The sequence below is a fragment of the Lissotriton vulgaris genome, chromosome 6, assembly GCF_964263255.1.
Source record: "Lissotriton vulgaris chromosome 6, aLisVul1.2, whole genome shotgun sequence".
Taxonomy (NCBI): Eukaryota; Metazoa; Chordata; class Amphibia; order Caudata; family Salamandridae; genus Lissotriton; species Lissotriton vulgaris.
The window spans coordinates 70,695,384-70,718,757 of NC_141694.1; the positions used below are offsets into that span (position 1 = coordinate 70,695,384).

General features: G+C 45.9%; 1 protein-coding gene across 3 annotated transcripts in view; it reads right to left on the minus strand.

Annotated features, from left to right (window-relative positions):
• The window catches only part of LOC147706804 (calpain-1 catalytic subunit-like), an 815,105-nt gene that overhangs the window by 286,675 nt on the left and 505,056 nt on the right, over positions 1 to 23,374 (minus strand). For all 3 annotated transcript variants that reach the window (XM_086925934.1, XM_086925935.1, XM_086925933.1), the window contains 2 exons: positions 14,780 to 14,837; positions 13,879 to 13,943 (listed from right to left, as the gene is read on the minus strand). In XM_086925934.1, the coding sequence (XP_086782060.1) occupies positions 13,879 to 13,943; positions 14,780 to 14,837 (123 nt within the window). The remainder of the gene's footprint in view (positions 1 to 13,878; positions 13,944 to 14,779; positions 14,838 to 23,374) is intronic.

Genomic DNA, 23,374 nt, shown 5'->3' on the forward strand with positions numbered 1-23,374 from the left:
ACCATGTCAGATGGCCGCAATGGCATTGAACTTTGCCAAGGATGGGACAGAGCATTGATGAAACATTGCGTAAGTGACAAAGACTGTGCACTAGTGCCCCCACATTGGAATACCCCAAAACTGTCAATGGGGATATTTTTCTGGTTTAGGCAAGTTAGGGTTGTTTGGGACTGTCTTTAGCAAGTTGGGTACGCTGAAGCGGGTGGGGGTGGATTACCGGGGATAGTTAAGTTGCGACTGCAGTACAGGCAAGGTATATGACAGGTCAGTGGGCCTATCATTTTGGAGAATGCAATATGGTGGATACCCTGGATAACCAATCGCAGGAAATGGCACAAACTGGCTTCCTAACTAAACTTATTACATGGAATGTGTGGGGACTCAACAATCCTAACAAAATACACCATGTCCTAGCTTATTTGGATAGGCATAATATCCACGTGGCGTTTCTACAGGAGACCCACCTCACAAAACACACAGAGCACAAGGTAGGGAAAAGATGGGCGGTGGTTAGGGCAGTGTCGTCATACTCTGCATACTCCAGAGGTGTATTAATATTAGTCAGAAGGGGAACACCTTTTGTCTTGACACACATCGAGGCAGATGATCACGGAAGGCTGCTCCTGATGCAAAGATGCCTGGGTGGGCAGACGATTCTGTTTGTAAACACTTATGGCCCCAACTTAGACCCTGAATTTTATAATGATGTCTGGAGGCGCATAGATAGCCTATCGCCGAAATTAGTGATCTGGGGTGAAGATTTAAATTTGTATCTGGACCCACAACTGCATCCCTTGGCCTCTTCTACCACACATGGTAAACAAGCAGCTAAAATAATCAGGGAAATGATGGAGGCTGAGGGGCTAGTAGATGTGTGGAGGAGTCGGAACCCAACTACCAGGGAGGGAATCTATATGTCCACAGTCCATGGCTCCTGGTCCAGGTTGGATTACTGGCTTGTTTCAAGGGAAGTGAGCGTTCCGACTGGGGGTGGTCAGGCACCTGGCCAAAACATCATATCATGCTCCGGTGATGCTGAAGTTAGCAATACCAGTTTCAGTTTTTAACGTCTTTATTTCGAACTTTTCTTCATAAAAGACAACAGATAAAATATATAGAAAAATACAACATAGTAAGTACAGGTCTTTAAAAAGTACAATGCAGCCAATCATTTCTCTATAAAAAATTCAATTAAATAACATCAAAAGACGTTTTTAGAAGTCGATAAAAGTTTACAATTCATTCATTAAACAACTACAGAAAGTTTGTTCCTACTGTTACAGTTATCTCATTTATCACCTAGTAGGTGCCTAGCTCTGATGGTCCAAGCCCATCCGAGGTATTTCGCCATACGTATTTCGACATCCACTCTGCTGTATTAGATCTTAAAATTAGCAAAGCTTCTTCAAACACCCGTGTATTAACCCTTCTGCAGATGGGTTTAAGCCATTTCCGACGTGGTGCGCAGTAAGCTGGACAAGCAAAAAGAAAGTGGACCATAGTTTCCTTTTGCTCACTACACCAGGGACAGTGCAAAGACGATTGGTTATGCCATTTGTTGGTAAACTCCCTTATTGGCAGCGTGCCAACTCTAAATTGGTGATAGAGTTTCCTGTCTGCACTTTTGGTAATATTGTCCCAATAGGTCTCAGTATGTGGAACCACTTTGTAGAGCAGAAAAATACCTGTCAGGTTGGGAGTCTGTGAAAGCAAAACCAGATCTTCTTTTACAGTAGCCCAAAACAATAGTTTGAATTCTTTTTTCGACGGGAATACCTGATTTCCCGGATCTGACCACTGCATATGAAGACCCATTCTGAAGAGTGTAGCCTTCACGGTTTTAAACCAAGATAGATTCCCTGACCCTAATATTGATCTCACATCCAGAATCTCATTAGCAAACATAGATAGTTCCGGAGTGGACCAGATACGTCTCCACAAGGCTACTATCCTATATTGTGCCTGATTTTTAATGGATTGGCAGCCCATGTCTAACATAAGGGGGAGTGATGGTGTTGATAGTGGGAGACCTACCAGACTACGGAAAAACTTATTCTGGATTTTATCTAGAGGGTCGAGGTCTACATTACCCCATAGATCCGAGCCATAGAGGATGGCTGAGCTAATTTTTGCATTATAAATTTTTAGCGCTGGCAAAACTCTTTTAGTTTGGGAGCAACGCTGTTCTTTAACAAGGCATCCCGATAAACGGGCAAATTTTAAACAGAGTGCTTCGATCTGCTCTTTCCAGCGCAGCCTGTAGTCTATAACCACCCCTAGGTAGGTCATCACCCCTACTTGTTCCAAGGTGGTACCGTTCATAGTTACTTGACCCCTTAGCGGTTTGTTCTTGGTCAGGACCATAAATGTGGTTTTTGAAACGTTAATTTCAAGGTCATTTATTTTACAAACCTCCACAAACTTGTTTATTGCAGTCTGGAGACCCACCTGTGTTTTTGCCAAAATCAAAGTGTCATCGGCAAAAATTAAAAGGGGGAACCTGGTCCCACCCAAAACTGTTAGGGTAGTTGAAAGAAACTGCACTACTTGGTAATAAAGAGTAAAAACAATGTTGGTGCCAAGACAAACCCTTGTCTTACTCCACGGGTCACTGGGAAGGGCTCTGTCACCTGGCCCTGGCTGCCCCATCTAACTCTGGCAAAGTTTAATTCATGTAGCCTGATGGTTAGCTCAAGCCATTCAGGCGGCATTCCCATTCTCCTTAGGGCTACCCACATCTTCTCTCTCGGGGACCAAGTCGAACGCAGATTTAAGATCCACGAACGCTGCGTATATAGTGCCTTCGCCTAAATGCACTGTCTTCCAATAAATCATAATAAATCTCAGCACTTGGTCGACAGTGCTTGTACTGGCCCTGAAGCCAGCTTGCAGCGGGGACAGGATGTTTTCTTCTCTCATCCAAAACTGAATTCTACCCAGCAACATTCTAGCAATTACTTTCTGCAGGGCATCGATAAGGCTTATAGGGCGGTAGTTCCCCGCATGGGTCTTATCACCTTTTTTATATACAGGGAGAATTTCGGCCCCTTTCCAGGAGTCTGGTACTCTGGCGCCTCTGGCGATAGCATTAGCCAGGGTGGTTATATAAGGAACCCAATTATCCATATCATGCTTAAAGAGATCCGCAGGGACGCAGTCCATACCGGGTGCTTTGCCAGTTTGGACCAGCTTTAATGCATTCTCTGTCTCGATTTCTTTAAAAACTATGCTCCCACAAATAGCTACAGGAGTGGGAGGCAGGTTACTCTCCCCTACATTATGTCTTCCCGTCACCATACCACTGAACTGGGCCGAGAAATGCTCAACTCAGTCCTCGGCTGAGACATGGTTAACTGGGGTTTGCAAGTCCCATGACCCTCCCCACTTCACTACCTGCCAAAATTTAAGCTGGTTGGTGGACAGGCTAGCCTCATAAAGTTCCAGCCAGCGTTGGTCATCCCATGCTGTCCTTGCTTGATTTAATACTTTCTTGTATTTAGCCCTTTCTACTTTGATATCCAATGTTACCATAGTTTTAATAACAGCTATCACGGAACTATCTGCCTTACGGCAGGTATTGTCATACCATTTGGCACCCAAGGGTTTCCTACCAGTTTTCGTTGAGCCACCCAGTTTTGTAAAGAAAGATTTAAGTTTAGCAAAAAGGGATTGAGCTAATTTGCTCCAGTGACCCCACATCATCCAGTAGTGACTTCGCTTTTTTAGTCGCTGCTGATACTTGTAATGATATTTTTTTTTCGATGGTGCCAGGATCTTCCAGAACCCTACCCCAGCGTACCCTACGACAGTCGTTTGTGAGGACTGCCTCGGCTGTGATATAGTTTGTTGCATTTTTTCTGAGCAAGCCAACATCAACTTTCAGGTTTATTGATAGAGGGTTGTGGTCACTTTCTGGTCTTTCAATTATTTCCATATCCCCTAGTAGGGTCCAAAACTCCATTTTAATTAGGAAATAATCTATGCGGCTGGTACTGTAGCCGTTATCGAAGGTGGCATTTCCCGCCAAATCGGACATAGACCTCCCGTTTGCTGCCCTTAAATCCCACTCCAAACATAAACCAAGCCACTGCAAAACGGCCTCAGTAACCTTTTAAACTGGTGATATGGCCAGGCTAGGAATATTCCATAACTGATCTACCTCACCATAGCAACCGTCTTCCAAAGTAGGTAGTGGTTCAAACGTACAGTTTAGATCCCCTGCCACTGTTACACACTTGCCTCTACCAATATTATTCAATAGGAGATCTAAGTCCTCAATAATTTCGGGACTCTTACCTCCTGGTTGCCCCCTTGCATATATATTGATTAAATACAAATCCCGGTAGTTTGCTCTGCTAGGTTTTAGCCCCTGTATATCAGCATTTGGGATAGACAACTCATGGGGCCTATAACATATTGATTGTCTAATACAAATAACAAGCCCCCCAGACGGTCGTCCCTTTGGCCCTTTGTGTGCTGGTTTATAAAAATTCAAATAACCTAGATGAAATACTGCATCGGTTGACCAACTTTCTTGGAATACTACAATATCATATTGCTCTATAAAGGCCCCCCATTCTGTCTCGTCCATTTTCCCTTTCAGCCCCGCAATGTTCCAGGGTAATATCCTAAGTGTGTTTACAAGAACTACTGATTCCTTTCCAAGTGAAGCAACATTCCCCCGACTTCTCTATTGTGATAGGGAGCTACTTTTACATTCATCTACCGAATTTATACCAATAGGGCCATTTCCTAGCTGATCCCCTAATAAGACTTATGCGTTGATTCTTGGGCTTTCGGTGCTACTATCCATCTCCTGTGTGTATAAGGAATGAGGGGACGTTACTCCAATGGACAATCTGGGCACCCTATTATTGTGTTCCACTAACCCCCTATTGAGTCAGTCAACTCCGTCCAGCCCACTTAATGGTGCAAAGCGATTCGAGAGGTGGGGCAAAAACATGGGGTAGGTAGCCACTTCTGGAGGATATCTTCCTCTAAATCTATTGTTTTGGTTGGAATGATTTTGGCGGGGATAATCTCTCACTAAATTGAATTTAGGGTAGAAATAGTGCAGGGACAGAGTTTGGGCGTCACCCATTCTTCCAAATCTTGGTTCCCTGCAGATAAAATCCACTACCCATGGCTCCCTAATACTAATGACCACACAGTCCCCCTCAAGGTCTTTTTTACTAAATCCCACCCAGTCCACTCTCCTGACATTAAGGATTTCTGTTTTAGACATTGGTGGAAGAGGTCGGTTCTTATTTAACCAGAAGTTTACTTTAATATATAAATCTCTGTGTTTCCACCTTTCCCTCTCCCAATGGGGCCACTCCAGTTAAGATTATAGTATAGGGCAGTGACTCAGGGGGGGGGGGGGGAATTCACACATTGTTTTCTAGGTGGAACTGTTTTCCTAGCCTGATTGTTTTGGTCTATTGGATGGATAGGTTTGGGTAATCCTCTGGGGGTGGGCTGTGAATTGTTAACTAAATCTACCTTATGTGATATAGTCTTTGCAGATGTCTGCTTATTTTTATCGGTAGCAGGCTTCTGCTCGGGGGCTCTCAAGGAAGATGATACAGGTTTTGCCATTTTCCCCTTATCCCCATTACTCGACAGCTTTTGCTGTGTGCACATTAGTTCTGTCCCCATGGGGGCAGTAGATTGTTGTATCTTTTTCAAAATGCCCACATTTTCTCTTACTAATGTTACCATGAGGTCCATTTTATCATTTAATAGCCTAGTCCGTTCAAATAGGGGCAAAAGAAGAGATTTAATCAACAGCTCGATTTTATCCAAAAGAATACCTTCTGCATCATTTTCTGTGGTTTTATTATTCACTGGGGGGTTTGGTAGCAGGGCTGATGTGCTATTTGGGGGAGGAGCTGTGTTATTGGTTCTCATGACCTTTTTATTGCCTCCCTTCTGTGACGAATCTTCCCGTTTCCTTTTACTAGATTTGTGTGTGGTCATGTTCTCCAAGTTTGGAGATCGGGTTTCGGGCTCTGGGCTTAGTACAATACTAGAGGAAGCCGTAATATCGGTCTCAATGTTGACTAAGTTGTGATATAAAGAACTACCTTCCGATGTGGAATCTAGGACGATATCAATAGCACCCCCCTCCAACTCCAACTCTTGGTCAACGGGTACAGTATCTGTATCTGTAACATTACTAACGGTACAAGCCAATTGTGTTAGGGGAACCGGGGAAACAGCCTCACGGATTTTCCCTAGTGAAGAGCTCTTACCCGTGACCAAGTCAAGAGATAAGTCGTTTTTCTGCGAGTGCAATTTCTTTTTCTAGAATACAGGTAGTACGTTTAAAGAATTGATCGATAGTGCCTGTGAAAACTCCATTTGAGGTAGATACCTGGACCTGTCATTCCTTACCAGAACGTAGGGGCATTTTGTTGATGTATACTTGCCCACCCTTCTGGCAGACAAAAAAAATAAATAAAACAATATGAAATGAAAACAAACAAACACTATTTACCCAGAGATCTTCCTAGACCGGTCAGCATAGAAGAAAAATGAAAGAGGGGTGGCCCCACCCGACCTCAATCGGCCTCGGACGGCCACAGATGGCCCTGCCCTTGTCCCGGGCTTCTCCTGGTCGCTCCCACGCAGCGGGACTGGGGGAATACAATTATAGGGACTGCGTATGTGGGGAGGAGCAGGCAGGGAGAGCGGACCAGGTGCTGTCAATTCGGGCTGGCGGGCGCTCCTGGGAATTGTAGTCCCGGACCCGCAGCTCACTCGCAGCCCTGCCCGCTACACTTACACCCACAGTCCGTGTCCTGAGTTCTCCACAAGCAAAGTCCTCAGGTGATGTAGAAAACCCCCCCACGAAGCGGGACCCCCGAAGCGGGTTCCGCGAGGAGTAGCAGGGGTGTCAAAGGGGAACCAAAAGCACAGAGTCCCAGCGATTTCAAGTGAGTTGCAGCAAAGCGTCCCAATTTGCTTACAGAGGCTGGGGCTTTTGAGCGCGTAGGTGGTGAGGAGCAGGCAGGGAGAGCGGCCCAGGTGCTGTCAATTCGGGCTGACAGGCGCTCCTGGAAATTGTAGTCCCGGACCCGCAGCTCGCTCGCAGCCCTGCTCGCTACACTTACACCCACAGTCCGTTTCCTGAGTTCTCCACAAGCAAAGTCCTCAGATGATGTAGAAAAAACCCCCACGAAGCGGGACCCATGAAGCGGGTTCCGCGAGGAGTAGCAGGGGTGTCAAAAAGGAACCAAAAGCACAGAGTCCCAGCGATTTCAAGTGAGTTGCAGCAAAGCAATACCCACATACACCAGGCCACCATTCCAATGGAGGCTGCAACCATCTTAGCTGATAGACCAGGTATTTCGTACAACTGTGGGACCAGCCATCACAAATTGTTTCTCTGAAAATGAAGGCTCAGTGGAGGGAGTCGGACACTGTGGGAGGCCTTCAAGGTCACCATCAGAGGTGAATGTATGGGGGTACAAGCTGGAATACTGAAATTGCTACGTAATAGATTAAAGGATGTAGAAGACATACACATGAGCAAACATACGAGCAAAACCCCACACATGCTCTGGTGCCCCAGATGAGGAAGCTGGTCTCTGAACATGCTGAACTAGCCCAATAGGAGGTATGTCATAGATCTAGAAGGTGGAGAGCTAGAGCGTATGGGGAAGGAGGCAGGGAAGTAATATGGTGCAGCCTAGGGAACAGGAACACATAGCTGAGTTGATGGATCATACGCACAACAAACACTACCCCACACCTGAGATCCTAAAAGTATTCACAGAGTTTTACTCCAGATTATATGGGCGTAGGGCGACGTTTGCGGAAAGTGACATACCCCAATACTTTGAGGATATCAACCTGGGTTGGCTATTATCTGGACAAAGAGAGTATCCAATCCAACCCTAGATAGTAGACAACATCAGGAAAGGTATTATGGTGTTGCCTAACTGCAAGGCGGCAGGAATTGATGGCCTGATAGAGGAATTTTACAAGACGTAGGTTGACAGTCTGGCTCCGAAATTGTTGGAGGTGTACATGGAGGCATACAACAGACGTGTACTGCCACCCTCCTTGGGGGAAGAATAAATAGTGACACTGTTGAAGCCAGATAAAGAGGGCAATAGGTGTGAATTGTATAGACCAAAGTCATTAATAAACATAGACACCAAAATCCTTGCCAAAATAATTAAAAAACAGACTGTAAACCCTAGTGCCAAATCTGATCCTCCCAGATCAGTTGTGCCTCAAAGATCTACCTCGCACAATCTACACACACTGTTCGCAGTGCTGCATCACCTGAACCCAGAGCTTAAGGCTGCAGCGCTGCTGCTGGATGCAGCCAGGGGGTTCGATTCTGTACAGTGGGAATGCATGCTTGCGGTCCTGCAGAGAATGGGAATGCTGCACGCCTTCTTAAAAATGGGTGCGTCTGCTATACACACTTCCAGTGGCTAGAATCTGTGTCAACAGAATAGTGTCTGATCCCATACGAATTTGTAGTGGAATCAGACAGAGATGCCCCCTCTCCCCCATGTTGTTTTCGCTGGCCCTTGAGCCACTGGCATGCAAGATTAGGCTGCGACACGCTCAGGCCGCGCTCAAGTCCTGCCAACGACCATTATCCCTATCATTATATGTGGACGATATGTTGCTATATGTAAAGAACTCTGAGACACATATGGAGCCCCTGCTGCGGGAGTACGTATGCTATGACAGATACTCTGGCCTCCGGAAAAATTGGGACGAACGACGATGTAAGATACCTGGGCCTCTGGGTGCACAAGGACCCAGAGACTGTCATTAGCAGGAATTATAGGTGGCCTATAGCAAAGCTGACATACCAAGTGGTGAGGTAGACGCAACTCCCCCTGTCTCTTGCAGAGAGAATTACAGTTGCAAAAATGTCAATCCTTCCCAAATGTATTTATTTATTTAAGAATATTCCAATCGTACTCAACAAAGTTATATTCCAATCACTCAAAGCATGCTTATAAAACCTAGTGTGGGCGGGCAAACAACCGATATGCAGTTGGGACATCCTGATCCAACCGTATGAACAGGAGGGTTCGGGCCCCGGATCTACGCCTTCATTATTTATGTGCGCAAGCGCAATATGCACATTACTGGCACTTTCCTTAGCAATACTTCTCAAACTTAGCTGTGGAAGCTGACACTGTGCATCCCATCCCGTTGACTGCCATGGTGCTCCTCAATTTTATTTTATTTATTTAAAGTCTTGTATCGCGCCTGAATCAGCCCCGAAGGGGTATCTCCGCGCGTAGCTTGCATGACTTGGGCAGACTGTAGTAAGTGGGTGACAAAGAAAATGGCCATATTATTCGTGTGAGAACAGGTGAGTTTTTAATTTTTTTCTAAAGGAAAGAAGATTGGGCGTAAGTCTCAACTGAAGTGGAAGAGAATTCCACAACAAGGGGCCTTTATGGGAGGGTGCACGCCCCCCCTGTCTTGCTCTGGAAACTTTAGGAACATGCAGCAGCATGGCGTTGCTAGAGCGCAGAGCCCGTCCAGGAGAATATAAAAGAAAAATTTCTCTTAGATATTTGGGGCCAGATCCATATATACACTTGTGCATGATGCAGCAGATTTTGAAATTTATGCGCTGTTGCACTGGAAGCCAATGGAGATGGGAGAGAAGAGGGCGGGAAGGGGTACGGGAGGGGCATTCAGGATGAGTCTTGCCGCAGTATTCTGCACCACCTGCAGTCTGCGTAGTTGTTCCTGGTTGGCGGAAATGAGTAGACTATTACAATAGTCCACTCGTCCAAGGATTAGTGCCTGTACCAGCGTCTTCCTATAGATGTTGGGTAGGAAGGGGAAGATACGCCGTAGAAGACCAATTGTATGGAAACATATTCCCGTAACCTGATTGACGTGGTCTTTCATTATCAGAGCTTGGTCTAGGCGTACTCCCAGATTTTTGATGGTAAGTTTGGGCGCTGGGACAGGTCCTAGCTCAAGTGGCCACCAATCAGGCGACCAGAGCAGGGTGGCCCCTCCGAACAACATGACTTCCGTTTTGGACACGTTGCACTGGAGGAAGTTCTGAGCCATCCAACCCGCCACTGCTCTCATGCCGTCTTGGAAGGATTTCATGACAGCAGGAGTGATGGTCTGAAAGGGAAACAGCAGCTGAGTGTCGTCAGCGTAGGAAATTGGAGAGAACCCATCGGATCTTATAATCTCTGCCAAAGGGGCCACATATACGTTAAATAACGTGGGGCTCAAGCATGAGCCCTTTGGCACACCCTTGGTAAGCTTCCTGCAGACAGATTTATGAGAGCCTAGTTTGACCCCTTGTTGTCTGTCTTCAAGAAAGCTTTCAAGCCATGCAAGGGCGGTCCCTTTTACTCCCACTGCCTTCAGACGGTCGAGAAGAATTTCATGCGACACCGTGTCGAAGGCAGCGGACAAATCCAATAGCACCAGAATCACTGAGCTCCCCCTGTCAAGTGACATTCTGATGTTATCTGTCACAGAGAGGAGAGCTGATTCGGTGCTATGGTTAGGCCTGAAACCAGATTGCGAATGGTCTAGGCCGCCCGCTGCCTCGATGTAACTAGACAGGTGAGCATTAACATGTTTCTCGGCCATCTTGCTGTAATAAGGCAGAAGGGAGATGGGACGGAGGTTGGAGAGCTCTGTCCACGGGAGTGCCGCATTCTTGCGGATGGGGTTCACCACTGCATTTTTCCACTCTGCTGGTACTTTTCCCTCTTTCAAAGACTGATTTATTACATCCTGAATGTAAGGGGCTAGCAAGGTACGGAGAGAAGTTAGGGTTTTGACAGGAATGAGGTCATTCGGTGACCCAGATTTTACTTGGGTCATAATTGTGTGGAGCTCTTCGGTATTGACAGGAGGAAATGTAGTTAATGTGAAGTGGGTATTGTTATTAGAGGGGGAGGTATTCATGATATCACTATTTGGTTGGGATGCCAGAATTTTTCATAGATTTTCTCTATTTTGTTTTCGAAGTATAGTGAGACCTCTTCACAAAGGTTTTGTGAGAAGTCATCTGGACTTGTGCAGGCCATGGGTTTAGTAAAGGTTTCCAGAATCCTATACAATTCTTTAGGAGAATTGCCTGCTTCTAACAGTTGTTGAGCAATAGTGTTTTTGCGAGCAGCTTTAATATGTTTATAATAATTGTTTTGCGCTGTACGGTATGCCTTTTCGTTCTCCTCAGAGTGTGATTTCCTCCACCTTTTTTCTATCCTCCTGCATTCTTGTTTCTCTTTCCTAAGAGCCTCGGTATACCATTTCTCCTGCTTAGCTGCAGGGAATTGTTTGGATGTTTTCAGGGGGGCAATTTTATCAATGGCTGTTGTAAGAGATTGTTGGAACATAATTAACTTGTGATCAACGTCTTCGGTGTCTCTAATCTCGGGTTTTTCCCACGTCTTTTGTAACGTGTCCAGTGTAATTTTATGCCACTGTCTACGTATGGAGGGGGGTAGGGGTTTCTTATGGGGACCTGCATTGGCTTGAAGAATTGTGAATTGGAGTAAGAAATGATCTGACCAATTAAGTTGGATGGGTTTATGACACAGTATATTGTCAAAGTTGGTATAAATCAGGTCAATGCAGTGTCCACCTTCATGAGTGGAATCCTGATTTTTTTGTGTCAGACCGATGGTGTTCACGTCGGTAGTCAGACTTTTAACGCCTATGGAGTCAGGTTGGTAGATAGATCAGACATTAGTAGGAAGGAACTCAACACATTAGCCTGTACCTCTAAAGCCCGGAGGGACCTAGGTGCGCGGGCTGGACGGACACTTCAATATGCACCAGCCATGCCCATCAAGGCATATCCGGACATATCCATAGCACATGAACAGGGGGCGCTGTCGACCCTCGCTGCCATCGGCATCACTAAGCCGGGTGATTTGTACATTAATGGCCAGTTCCTGAAACTAGATGCATTCTCGGCAGGGCGACCATACACAGCGATGCTGGGGTTCATGTAAACCAAGCTGCATGCTGCAGTCAGATCACTGCAACCCCTGGTTCCCAGCGGAATTGGAAATGCTAAAAGTGCTGCAGGTGATATTAGCTGCCAAGACAGTGAAGGTTTAATAACTAAGGGCCATATGTATCAACACATTTCCCCATAGACACAGAATGGCCAAAACCCTTTGATACATCTGGCCCTAAGTTGTATAATGCCAATCCCCAAAAGAAAACGAGGTGACTGGCCGGGAGGCTTTGGACAGGCGGAATAAAAGGATGGCCGCACCACTGGCCTGGGAGGAATGGGAGGCATGTTGCACCTCAACTGGGCAACTCACAGCAAGTTGCAACCTCCGTATAATACATTTAGAATTCTTGCATCAAATGTATTATACACCTGTCAAATTACAGAGATATGGGCTAAGACCGGATTCACGTTATGTACGATGTGGTGAAGTTATTGCTGACTTTGTACTTATGGCTTGGGAATGTAAACCTGTCCACGCCTTCTGGGTCAAAGCGACTGCGAGTATGATACAAATGGTGCTGGAGACTGTGCATTGCACTCGGAACATCTGCCTGCTGGGCCTAGTTCAGCCTCCCAACCCCTGCAACAGGAGACTAGTGGCTGGCACGACATTGCTGGCGAAATGGCTGGTGGCGAAGCACTGGGGAGGGAGGAAATTCCCCACGGTGACACAATGGCTGAAGGAGATAGTTTATGTAGGGAGCAATTGAATATATATGCGGACGAACTACCAGCGGCCTCCAGACCTAGGGACTTCTGGGCACCACTGACTGGATATCTACTCGAGCACCCAGAGATGGTATGAGGCCCCCGCAGTGTGATGGCAAATGCTGGCCCATTCAGGAGCCCAGTGACTGCCAGGATGAGCCCTCAGTGCTGGGCGAGCTCACTTGAGGTGACAATAGCAGTAAAAGAGACACTGGTGTACTGTATTGCAGAAGCTGTTTGTTTTCTTGAGTTTCGCTCCTTTTATCTCTGGCTATAATGACTGATGTGCCCTAACTTTGCCTGTAAACATGTACTGATACAAAATGTACTACATAAGTTGTATGCAATAAAAATAAAAAAGCTTGTCCTACTTTGTGTGCATGCTGTACAGTGCAGCACACATACAAAGTCGTAAACGCAAGGAGAAATGGCATTCCTCCTTTTAACGACTGCTTTATAGTAGCATTCATTTTGGGCGCTAAACCCTATCTACTTATGTTAGAAGAGGGGGTTTAGCGTCAAAAATAATGGGTGGTTGCATGGGAATACACATATACTACCCATGTAACGCTCCCTTGACGCAAAGGGCAGCGTTTTGCGCGGCTCTGCATTTTTTCCCCATACAAACCAATATCAATTAGAGTTGGTTTGTTAATCTCCAAAAAGGCTCCAAAAAGGTTCAAGATCAGGTTAGCTAACCCAGCGCTAAACGTTTGCGAACCTGGGCCTTCCTCTCTTATACCATAAAAGCACAAGTTCACCCTTAGTGAATCTTGCTGCTGAATAACAGCTGCTGATGTTACCCAACTGAATGGTGTTTATTTTAACGGCCTGAGAAGCATGAAAGGCTGGGTGGACATGCAGGGATTTAAACCTATGATTATGTGGTCAAATACAGATTCTTAGAGTGCATACATTAATCTACAGAGTCAAAAGACCAGGAGGATAATAATCCATTAACATAAGTTCTGCTCTTCAAATCTAACATTGACTATGTTAATATTTAGAGAGGTCAGGACTGCTCTTTCTCCAGTTCATGCTTCATGGCCACAAGTTGTTGTCTGTGATTGTATTACACACTTTGTTAAATGCTCAGACACACAAAGTTGTAGTCATCGTTCACTCTGTGTCAAAAGCTACCAGTAAATGAACTAGAGACCATAAAAGGATACATCCATTAGGCAGATCATGTGGCGGCAGGACTCCATGCTGAAGCCGTCTGTCTTCAGGTCCTTGCCTAGGGGGCAGAGGCCAGTGTTAGAGATAGTTCTGCAAACCTTACCTGAGTGTCAGCCTGGCAGAGCTATACTCTGATTACTAAGTGTCGAAGAACTGTACAACAGAAATCAATGAACAAAGACACAGGTTTGGCAAAAATAGTCAATGGCAGTGGAAGATCTTGAGGTTATGAATCATAGAGGGGAACAGAGAGGTATGTACCAGAGAAATGTGGTATTCAGGGGCTAGGAAGGGAAGACACACACATATGTTGCATTTAGATGGCCATGTGAATAACACTCATTCAAACATTGGCCATTGGATAATGGCAACTCATCCTTTAAACACAGACTTCAATTATATCAATGTTTTGTACAATTTGAAATAGTGTTTTTTGTGGTTTGCCATGGAGATAGTCCCATGACACCCATGCCCAGCTCACTGTACACCAAGACGCATGTCTGTTCCTGTTTGCCCTTTCGCCCACTCTCTTCTCCATCTCTCCAATATGTGCTGCTTATCTTCACATCTCGTCATACAATATTTTTCCTCGAAGGCCAAATGCATCCAGTCTCCTATCACTACCCCAACGTATGCACACTTACGCACATGGGATACTCCACCCACGGCCTTGTGATCTTGTCATATTCCCCTGTTCTCATCCCTGTCTGTCACATACTTCTGCCCCTTGCCTTACTGTCCAATCACCAATATTTAGCACCCACCTTATCTCGGATTCTGTCTTCCCTCCACTACCATGTGTGCATGTACTGGGACTCATAAGCTGATCTGAATGCTTTAGATTCTCATGCAGAGGAGCTGGACCTCAAGAAAGCCGCAGGGCTCCATACTTACTATTGCTCACAGCATCGTTGAGAATGGCCTGTAGTTCAGCGACACTGATCTCCATGTCCTGCGGGAGAAGCAGAGGAAGGTAAGTGAGTCTTTCTCCCGTCATTGTTCATTGGTCCCTGCACTCACCTACCAGACATAGAGGGTCTTAAAATCGTATATACGCTCTTTGAAACAGCATTTGGCACTGGGAGTAAGCTGGTCTGATGTCATTTATAATTTACATCATTGCTGGGTACTTTATTTCATAGTGAACCTCTGTAAGTTTCCAAGTGTGGGACGACAATCATCACTCATTCACTCTCCCACTCACAAGCGGCGTCCCTCAGGGCTCCTCCCTGAGTCCGACGCTTTTTAATGTCTACATGGCCCCTCTTGAGGACGTGGTAACACCATTTAACATAAAAATGGTAAGCTATGCTGACGATACTCAGTTGGTCGTCTCCCTGTCCCAGTTGATCGACCATCCAGAAAACCTGACCAACTGCCTTACAGGAATTCACAACTGGATGAATAACTCATCATTAAAACTAAATGGGACAAAGACGGAGGTGATGCTCCTAGGAAAACAATGGACGACCATCCCTCCAGCACTCTGGCCCGATGTGTTCGGGGAAATCCCCCCCCCGAAACGTGAAATTAAGACACTCGGTGTGTGGCTCGAACCAGAGCTTACTATGAAAACACAAGCAACCAAAACCTCGGGCACCTGCTTCGGGCTCATGCGCACGACCCGCAAGATCCTGCCCTTACTGCCACCTACTTCTAGGAAACTACTCATTCAGGGACTAGTACTGTCCCGCCTGGACTACAGCAATCTGGTTTATCTGGGAGCCCCTGAGGCCACCCTAACGAAACTCCAGCGGACACAAAATGCGACGGCACGCCTGCTCACTAACATCCCCTCCAGAATGTCCGCCAAGCCGGCCCTCAAAGCTCTGCACTGGCTCCCTGTGCGCCAAAGGGTGCAATTCAAAGCGATGTGTACGACACATAAGCTGATCAACGGATCTGGCCCAGCGATCCTCAGCAAAATGATCACCCCCTACACAGCAACCAGATCCCTACGATCCCAGAATGAGAACCTAGCTAGCATTCCTAGATTCGAAAGAACCCGCACAGGAGGACGACAATTCTCCGTTCAAGCAGCTACGGGATGGAACGCTCTTCCCCGCTCCCTCAGACTTGAACCTAACTACCTAGCATTCCGCAAGAAACTAAAGACTCATCTGTTTCCTAAATGAAGTCCCCTTGACTGTCTCCCCTCCCTCTCCTCCCCCTCAACAGGATCACAAATCTTATAGCGCGGGGATGCCCTTGGGTCACCAGGCGCTTTAGAAATCGTTATTAAATTAAATTAAATTAAATTAAGTGCATCGGATATGCCCAGACGGGGTTGCTGTACCTCTCTATAGGTCCCACAGCCGCACTATTCTAATGAGGCACAATAACATTGAAACATGTTTGGGGTCGCCTGCGCTCCCAGTCAGAAGGGCTAAAGCTGGACTGCCCCTATTTTAGTAGGACCACAAGGCTAAGGCTGACATCCATCCGCCTTGGCATAGCAAGCAAGAAAATGGCAAACTGGAACGGATCAATTTTAGATTGATTCAAGCATTCCACACGTCACTTTATAGTTTTTCTCTGTGAAAGGAAGAGAGTAACGGGGGTAATTTCTGCTGCCTCAACATTTGAATGGCAAGACCTTCTCAGGAGTGAAGATCTTGTCTACACCACAACACACAGCTGAAGGGGCTCATTGCTTTCCATCAATTCTTGCAGACGGAATCTTCTGCCTGATGATGTTACTTCTTGGAAAAAAGCTCAGTTTTCCTGCCTCCTGTCCCAGAAATTGACTACATGAAATGGAGGGTTTCAAACAACCTGTTGAACAATAAAGATCTCTGTTGAAGAGACAGGTTGCTGTGATTGTAACAGCTCTACATTTAAGGTGGTAACATCTTTGTTCTTTTCCAGGGGAATCTGCATCAAAGTCATAAGCACTGAATATTCCCGCCTACATGCAGGGACGCTGGAGCACGTATTAAATAAATATATATGTATATAGCATAGAAGATGTACGTCGTACTTTAATATATATACATATATATCTAAGCAGCCTTCATTAAGAGCTAAAAGTGACCAATTTACTTTGATTTTTTCCTTTAATAAGTTTCTTACCAGACTCAAGCATTTCTGTAAATCAGGAAGAGAGAGCATAAATTACAGAACACAGCCTTTATTGTTAGCCAATAGGCTGCATTGAAAGCACAACAAGTGAATACTGGCACTGTGTCTTTAAGACCTACAGTATCCAATCATTCCCCAAAAGTGACAGTTAGGTACTTTTTTTCCTCACCCCTTTAGTGAGTTCGTGGAGCTCTGGGCTCTTTCTTTTTTCAAAATAATTGCTTAATAAAAAATACGTTTATTTACTACACTCAACATCTTTTACCATCTAGAGTGCAGAGAAATTATTTTCTCACAGGAAATTATATTTTTTCCTGTCACAAATGCCCTATATTTTTGTCAAGTGCTTTGTCTATTGCAAAAAGAAGGCACAGGCTGATCCCCATTCAGGCTGTATCAAATGTCTACCTGACGCTTATCTGCCTGAATCTGGCCACCATTGCCAGAAACTCTCTAAAAGGACCTTAAAAGATAAAGAAAATACATCTCCATGGTCTTCAGGAGAGGGAAAAAACTGAATCAGCATGAGCAATTCTTCCATCTTTCTCCAAGAAGACTACCTCTCTTCACAGGGCTCCTTTCAGGGGGCAGACCTCCTGACAGGTGGAAGAAAAGGAGAACATGATCAGCATCTAGATGTAGGAAAATATCTATTTGTTCCCCGTCAGGCTTCGACGTCGAAAGTGCCCTCAACCACGATGCACTCTTCGCCAGCAAGACCTCTGATGTCAAGAAACTCTACATCTGAAAAGTCTTCATCAACGGAAAACCACTATTGCATGCCGCTCGAAGTCCACGCTTACTTTCAGGGGGAATTCCTGTCGATGGCAGGTCTCCATCGTCCATTGCCATTCGTTGACGCCTGCCCATCGACATTCGGCTTTGAGCCATACTGCAATGAGGACTCCATTGACGATGTCACATTTCCGTTAAACGTCGAGACATACTTCCCCAAGAAAGTCTCCGTCAGCTGTAACCAGGCACCGTTCTATGTCAAGGCAGACATCTCTGTCGGCGTAAACAGACGCCGTTCTATGTCGAGGCAGACATCTCCATCGGCAGAAATTAGGCGCTGCTCGACATCAAGGAAGGCATTTCCATCTGTGGCAACCAGACACCAATCAAGGTCGAGGCAGGCATCTCCTCTGCGGTCTCAGTCGATGTCGATGCCTCCCTCACCGGCTAAACATTCGTCCTCAACATCCCCATAAGTGTCAGCACCTCATCTTATGATGTCGAGCCAACATTTGCCTACTGTTAGGCCTACATTGCATAACTTGTCTTCTAGACAAATATCAAAGGGACAAGCTTCAGCTGCGTCTTCAGAAGCTCCCTCCCACTCCTGTACATGGAGACAAAGATCTTTCCATCAGTCAGAGGCTCGCAGACCCCTATTGGCCATTCTCCTTGATTGCTAAAAGGGCAAAGGGCCTGTTCCACAGAGTCCAGACTCACAACATTCACAGACATATTCACTTTTATTGCCTCTCCTGCTTACACCCTCTCCAAAGCCACCTCTGCAAGCTAAGACTCTTCTAGCACGCTCTGCATATACCATCTCCCCACCCCCAGGTCCCCAACAAGATGCAGGTTACCTAGGGAGACCACTCCTTGGTGCAGAACCAGGCCATGGACATGGAGTAGGTCTCGACGCAGGACCAGAACAATATCCCGTACACCTCCCCAAAGGTCTTGATCATTCCACAGTGCACACAGATACCCTACATGGTCTACTTCTACGAAATCATCAAAGAGGGATGACTCACCAACACTTCAGACACTCCACCTGTGAGAGTATCCCCAGTAGACAACCTGAAAATGTTTAATGAGGTATTGGTTAGAGGGACTGCTAATCTGAACATTGATATTCCAGCACCCACTACTACCTCATTGATCATTTTCGAGACCTTACATAATAGGTTTACCTCAAGACCATTGCTTCCTGTGGTCTCAGGTCTGCTCCAACCAGTAATGGACATTTTTCTTACTCCACCCTCCCCGCCACTGGCTCCAGCTAGAATTCTAAAGAAATATAAGGCTCCAGATCAAGACCCTTATTTCCGAAAAATGACCATCCACCAGACTCGATCATTATAGCTGCTGCCAAGAAGATGCACACCATTGCAGCTTACTTATCCGACTGTCCGCAAAAGGACAGTAAAGAAATGGATTCCTTCGGCAGGAAAATGTGCGGTACATTTGCCTTATTTATGAAGGTGTCTAGCGCTACCACATTAATGAGACGATATGATATGTACCTTTGGCAATCACTGGCCAGATCTTGCAGGAAGGATTGTCTGGTCGCTAATCAGATAATGAGAATGGTGGCGGATGTCTCGGAAATCGCTGCCCACGAATATGCATGTTTAAAATGTACCAGAAGTTCATCATGGCTTTGCCCTACAGGCCTGAGCTAAAGGCACAGCAGCGTTTCCTCAACCTTCGCTTCACTGGCAACTCATTGTTTAGCTCCCACTCAGGTGACAAGATGGCAAAAAGGAAAACAGAGCTGGACACACTCAAGGCTCTTGTCCTAGAAAAACAGAGGAAATTACTTCAAGGTACATGCCTTAGGACAGGCGCCTCTACCATCAGAGGTACAAACCCCTCACTGAAATCAACACCAACAAGCCAGATCTTACTACAAGTTCCTCAAACCAACGCATAGACGAGGAGCTAATTGACAACTACCAGCTTCCTTCAAGACACCAGGCAAAGAATGAGGTGTTGCTTCCCCTGTCGCTGTTACCCACTTCGGTGGGGGGGGGGGACGTATCACCACACATCTGCATGAATGGCTTACCATCACCAGCAACAACTGGGAACAGCAAAAATTAGTTTTCAATCTGCTTCACGTACCCTCCTCGGGTGTTTCACCTTAAGAAGCCTCTTGCCATCAGTGGATGCTACAACAGACCAAAGTCTACGCTCTACATCACAAGGAGGCAATAGAGGAGGTCCCATTTTCTCAAAGGGCCGTAGGAGTATACTCTTGGTATTTCCTTGTTAGTAAAAAAGGGCAAAACAGACAATTCAGGCCCATTCTGGACTTATATCTGCTAAACAAATGCATACGCAAGGAGAAACACAGAATGCTTGCTTTCCCCCAGATGTACCCCCAGCTCCATCAGGGGGAGTGGATGTTTTCCATCAACCTCCAGAATGCCTACTTCCACATCCCAGTCGCTAGGAAATATCATAAATTCCTATAGTTCAAAGTAACATCCAAGTATTACCAGTACAGGGTGCTACCTTTTGGCCTGAAATCACCAACATTCTCATGCATGGCTGTTGTAGCTGCAGCCTTTTAAAGGAAAAGAACATTTGTTTACCCATACTTAATCACTGGCTGGTAGAAAGTTCCTCTCAGATCAAATGAAAAAACACTACCTCATCTGCATAAAGACACTTCAATCTTTACGTCTCCAGGTCAACGTTGAATAATCAGTCCAGATTTGCAACCGTGGTGCCCTCACCCACAAAATATGCTGGTTGGTTCCCCTTTTCACCAGGACACTCCAACGCAAACGCTCATAACAGATGCTCTCCAGGGCTGGGGTGTTTACATGGATGCCCTACCGGCACAGGCCCTGTCGTCAGCCAAAGATCAACTATACCATATAAATTTGCTGGAGCTGCTGGAGGTCCGTATAGCCCTCAAGTCCTTTTATCCATCCTTTCAAACTAGCGTTCTCCTATTCCAAACTTACAACACGACCATGATGCATTATCTAAACAAGCAAGAGGGCACTCTCTCTGGCCATCTATCCATGGAAGCACAGGGCATCTGGAACTGTCTCATTGCGAGGAAGTTGAAAATCTGCGATTCACCTGCCAGGAGTCCTGAACACAAAAGCACACTTGCTCAACTTTACAGAAATGCAGAACTGGATTTAGCAAGACAGCGTCGTGCAAGAAATTTTTTGAGAATGGGGGCATCTGCAGATAGACCTGTTTACAGACAAAAGTAACAAAAAATGCCCAAACTTCATATCCAGCTTCTACCAACTAGGAACAAAGGGGAATTCCCTTTTAATAAAATGTGATAAACTGCCTCGGACATTTCTGTATGCGTTTCCTCCCATTCCCCTGATAACGACAGTCATCAACAAACTCTACTGAGTCAGGACCAGAATGATCTCACTATCTCCAGAATGGCCTTGCCATTGGTGGTTGCCGGAACTGCTCCACCTATCAGAAAGACCACACAGGAGGCTGCCATGCAGACTGGATCTCCACTACAAGCCTTGAGGGAAGATTGTCTACCACAACTTCCCCTTGCTGAGTTCAACAGCATGGCTCCTGAATTCCTGCCGTATGGACACTAAGGCGTTTCGCAGGAGTGTGTGGGCATTTTTATGGAGTCCAAAAGGCCATTGAGCAGACATTCCTACGCTTTCAAGTGGAAGAGATTTTGCATGTGGTGTGTTCAATGTGAGCTCCATCTAATTCTGCCCTGTTCCCATGATGCACTGGGCCAGGGACAGACTGATTTGCATATAGCCAGGTTCTGAGCTGGGATGGTGCAGTGAGATAAATAATGGTGATGGATCAAGCCCTGATCTTTGGACTGGGTAAGAGTGGTCTGCTTAATTCAGACACTCTGTTCATCACCACCCCCTTTTCTGAACCATCTAATTCTGGGGCAGGAGGATGTAATAGTATCTAATATTCTCCACTTAGAAAAAATTTGTCTGCAATTCTCATCTATTAACGCCTTATCGGCGGCCGCGATTTTGCGGAAGTGCAAAACGGACGGGGCTGCGTCGGCCATTGGCTGACAGCAGCACTGGGGAGGTATGATGCCGTCGGCCAATGGCCGACGGCAGCACAGAACGGGTTGAGGTACATCTCCCAGCCATTACTGCATACCAAAAATACCCTAAAAAGAGGTCATTCTTCCAAATTCCTGTAGTGAAGCATTTCTTAAAGGGATTTAGGGAGGTGTTCTCTGAGACATTCCCACCTGTTCATTCTCCCTCTCCTCCTTGGGAAATGAATGTGGTTCTTTTTAAACTCATGGGTCCCCCTTTCAAACCTATACATAAGGCATCCTTACAACACCTTACCTGGAAAGCTCCTTTTCTGGTGGCTACTACTTTGTCACTCAGAGTCAGTGAGATTCAGCCTCTGTGCCAAAGAGCCTTACACTGTATTCGTTGCTAACAGGGTGGTGATGAGAACTCATGCGAGTTTTCTTCCCCAAGGTGGTGCCTGATTTTCACATTAACCAGATGATTTCACTCCCTATCTTCCTTCCAAAGATTTCCACACCAGCAGAAATGGTGTTACACTGTTTAGATCTTAAGAGAGTATTGGCATTTTATTTAGACAAGATCAATGCCAACTGACAATCTGACTGTCTGTGAACTATGGCCCTATGAGGACAGGCATCACCTCTTCCAAGCTGTCCATTTATAGATGGATAGTTTCTTGTATCCTGTTCACCTACCAATTAGCCAACAAACAATTACCTGCCAGACCCAAAGCCCACTCTACAAGGGACAAGGTGGCAACAGCAGTCCTACTAAGGAATATTCCCATCTCGAAAATCTGCAAAGCTGCTACTTGGAGATCGGTGCCTACTTTTACAAGGCATTACAGTCTAGATTTAGACATTTAGACACTCAAGTTGGGCAGGCCTTGCTTAACGAAATCTATTTCGAGGATGTTTACAACTGCTTTTGTTTGTTCTTGATTAGTCTGCAGGTAAGTACTCTGTTCAGTACTTATCACTATTGAGGATGATCCCCTGGAAGAAGAGAAGGATATGTTACCTGTAATCCTAGTTCTCTCCCAGGGGAATCCTCATCCAAGTCATAAGCAACCCGCCCACCTCCCTGGACGAATCTTGAATACGGCAGTTAATACATGTCTGTGGTCTGTTATTCATGTCACCATAAAATCAAGCATTTACAATGCAATGGTCTCGGCATTGTTAAAGGTAGAGCTATTGGCATTGCTCATGACATTATTTAACATAAATAAATGGCATTGTCATTTACAATGCCAATAGCCTAATCACTCCCCAATGCAAGACCTATTGCATTTGCACACACACAGAGCCACACACACAAAGCCACCGACACACACACATACAGAGCCACCCACACAGAGTCATTCACACAGAGCCACCCACACACACACAGAGCCACCTACACAGAGCTACCCACAGAGTCATTCACATACAGCCACCCACACACACACACAGAGCCCCCTACACACACACAGAGCCACCCTCACACAGACAGAGCCACCCACACATAGAGCCACCTCAAAAAAATGCTACCCACACAGAGCCATACACACACAGAGCCACACACACACACACACACACAGAGCCACACACACAGAGGCACACACATACACAGACAAAGCCACACACACACACACACACACAGAGCCACA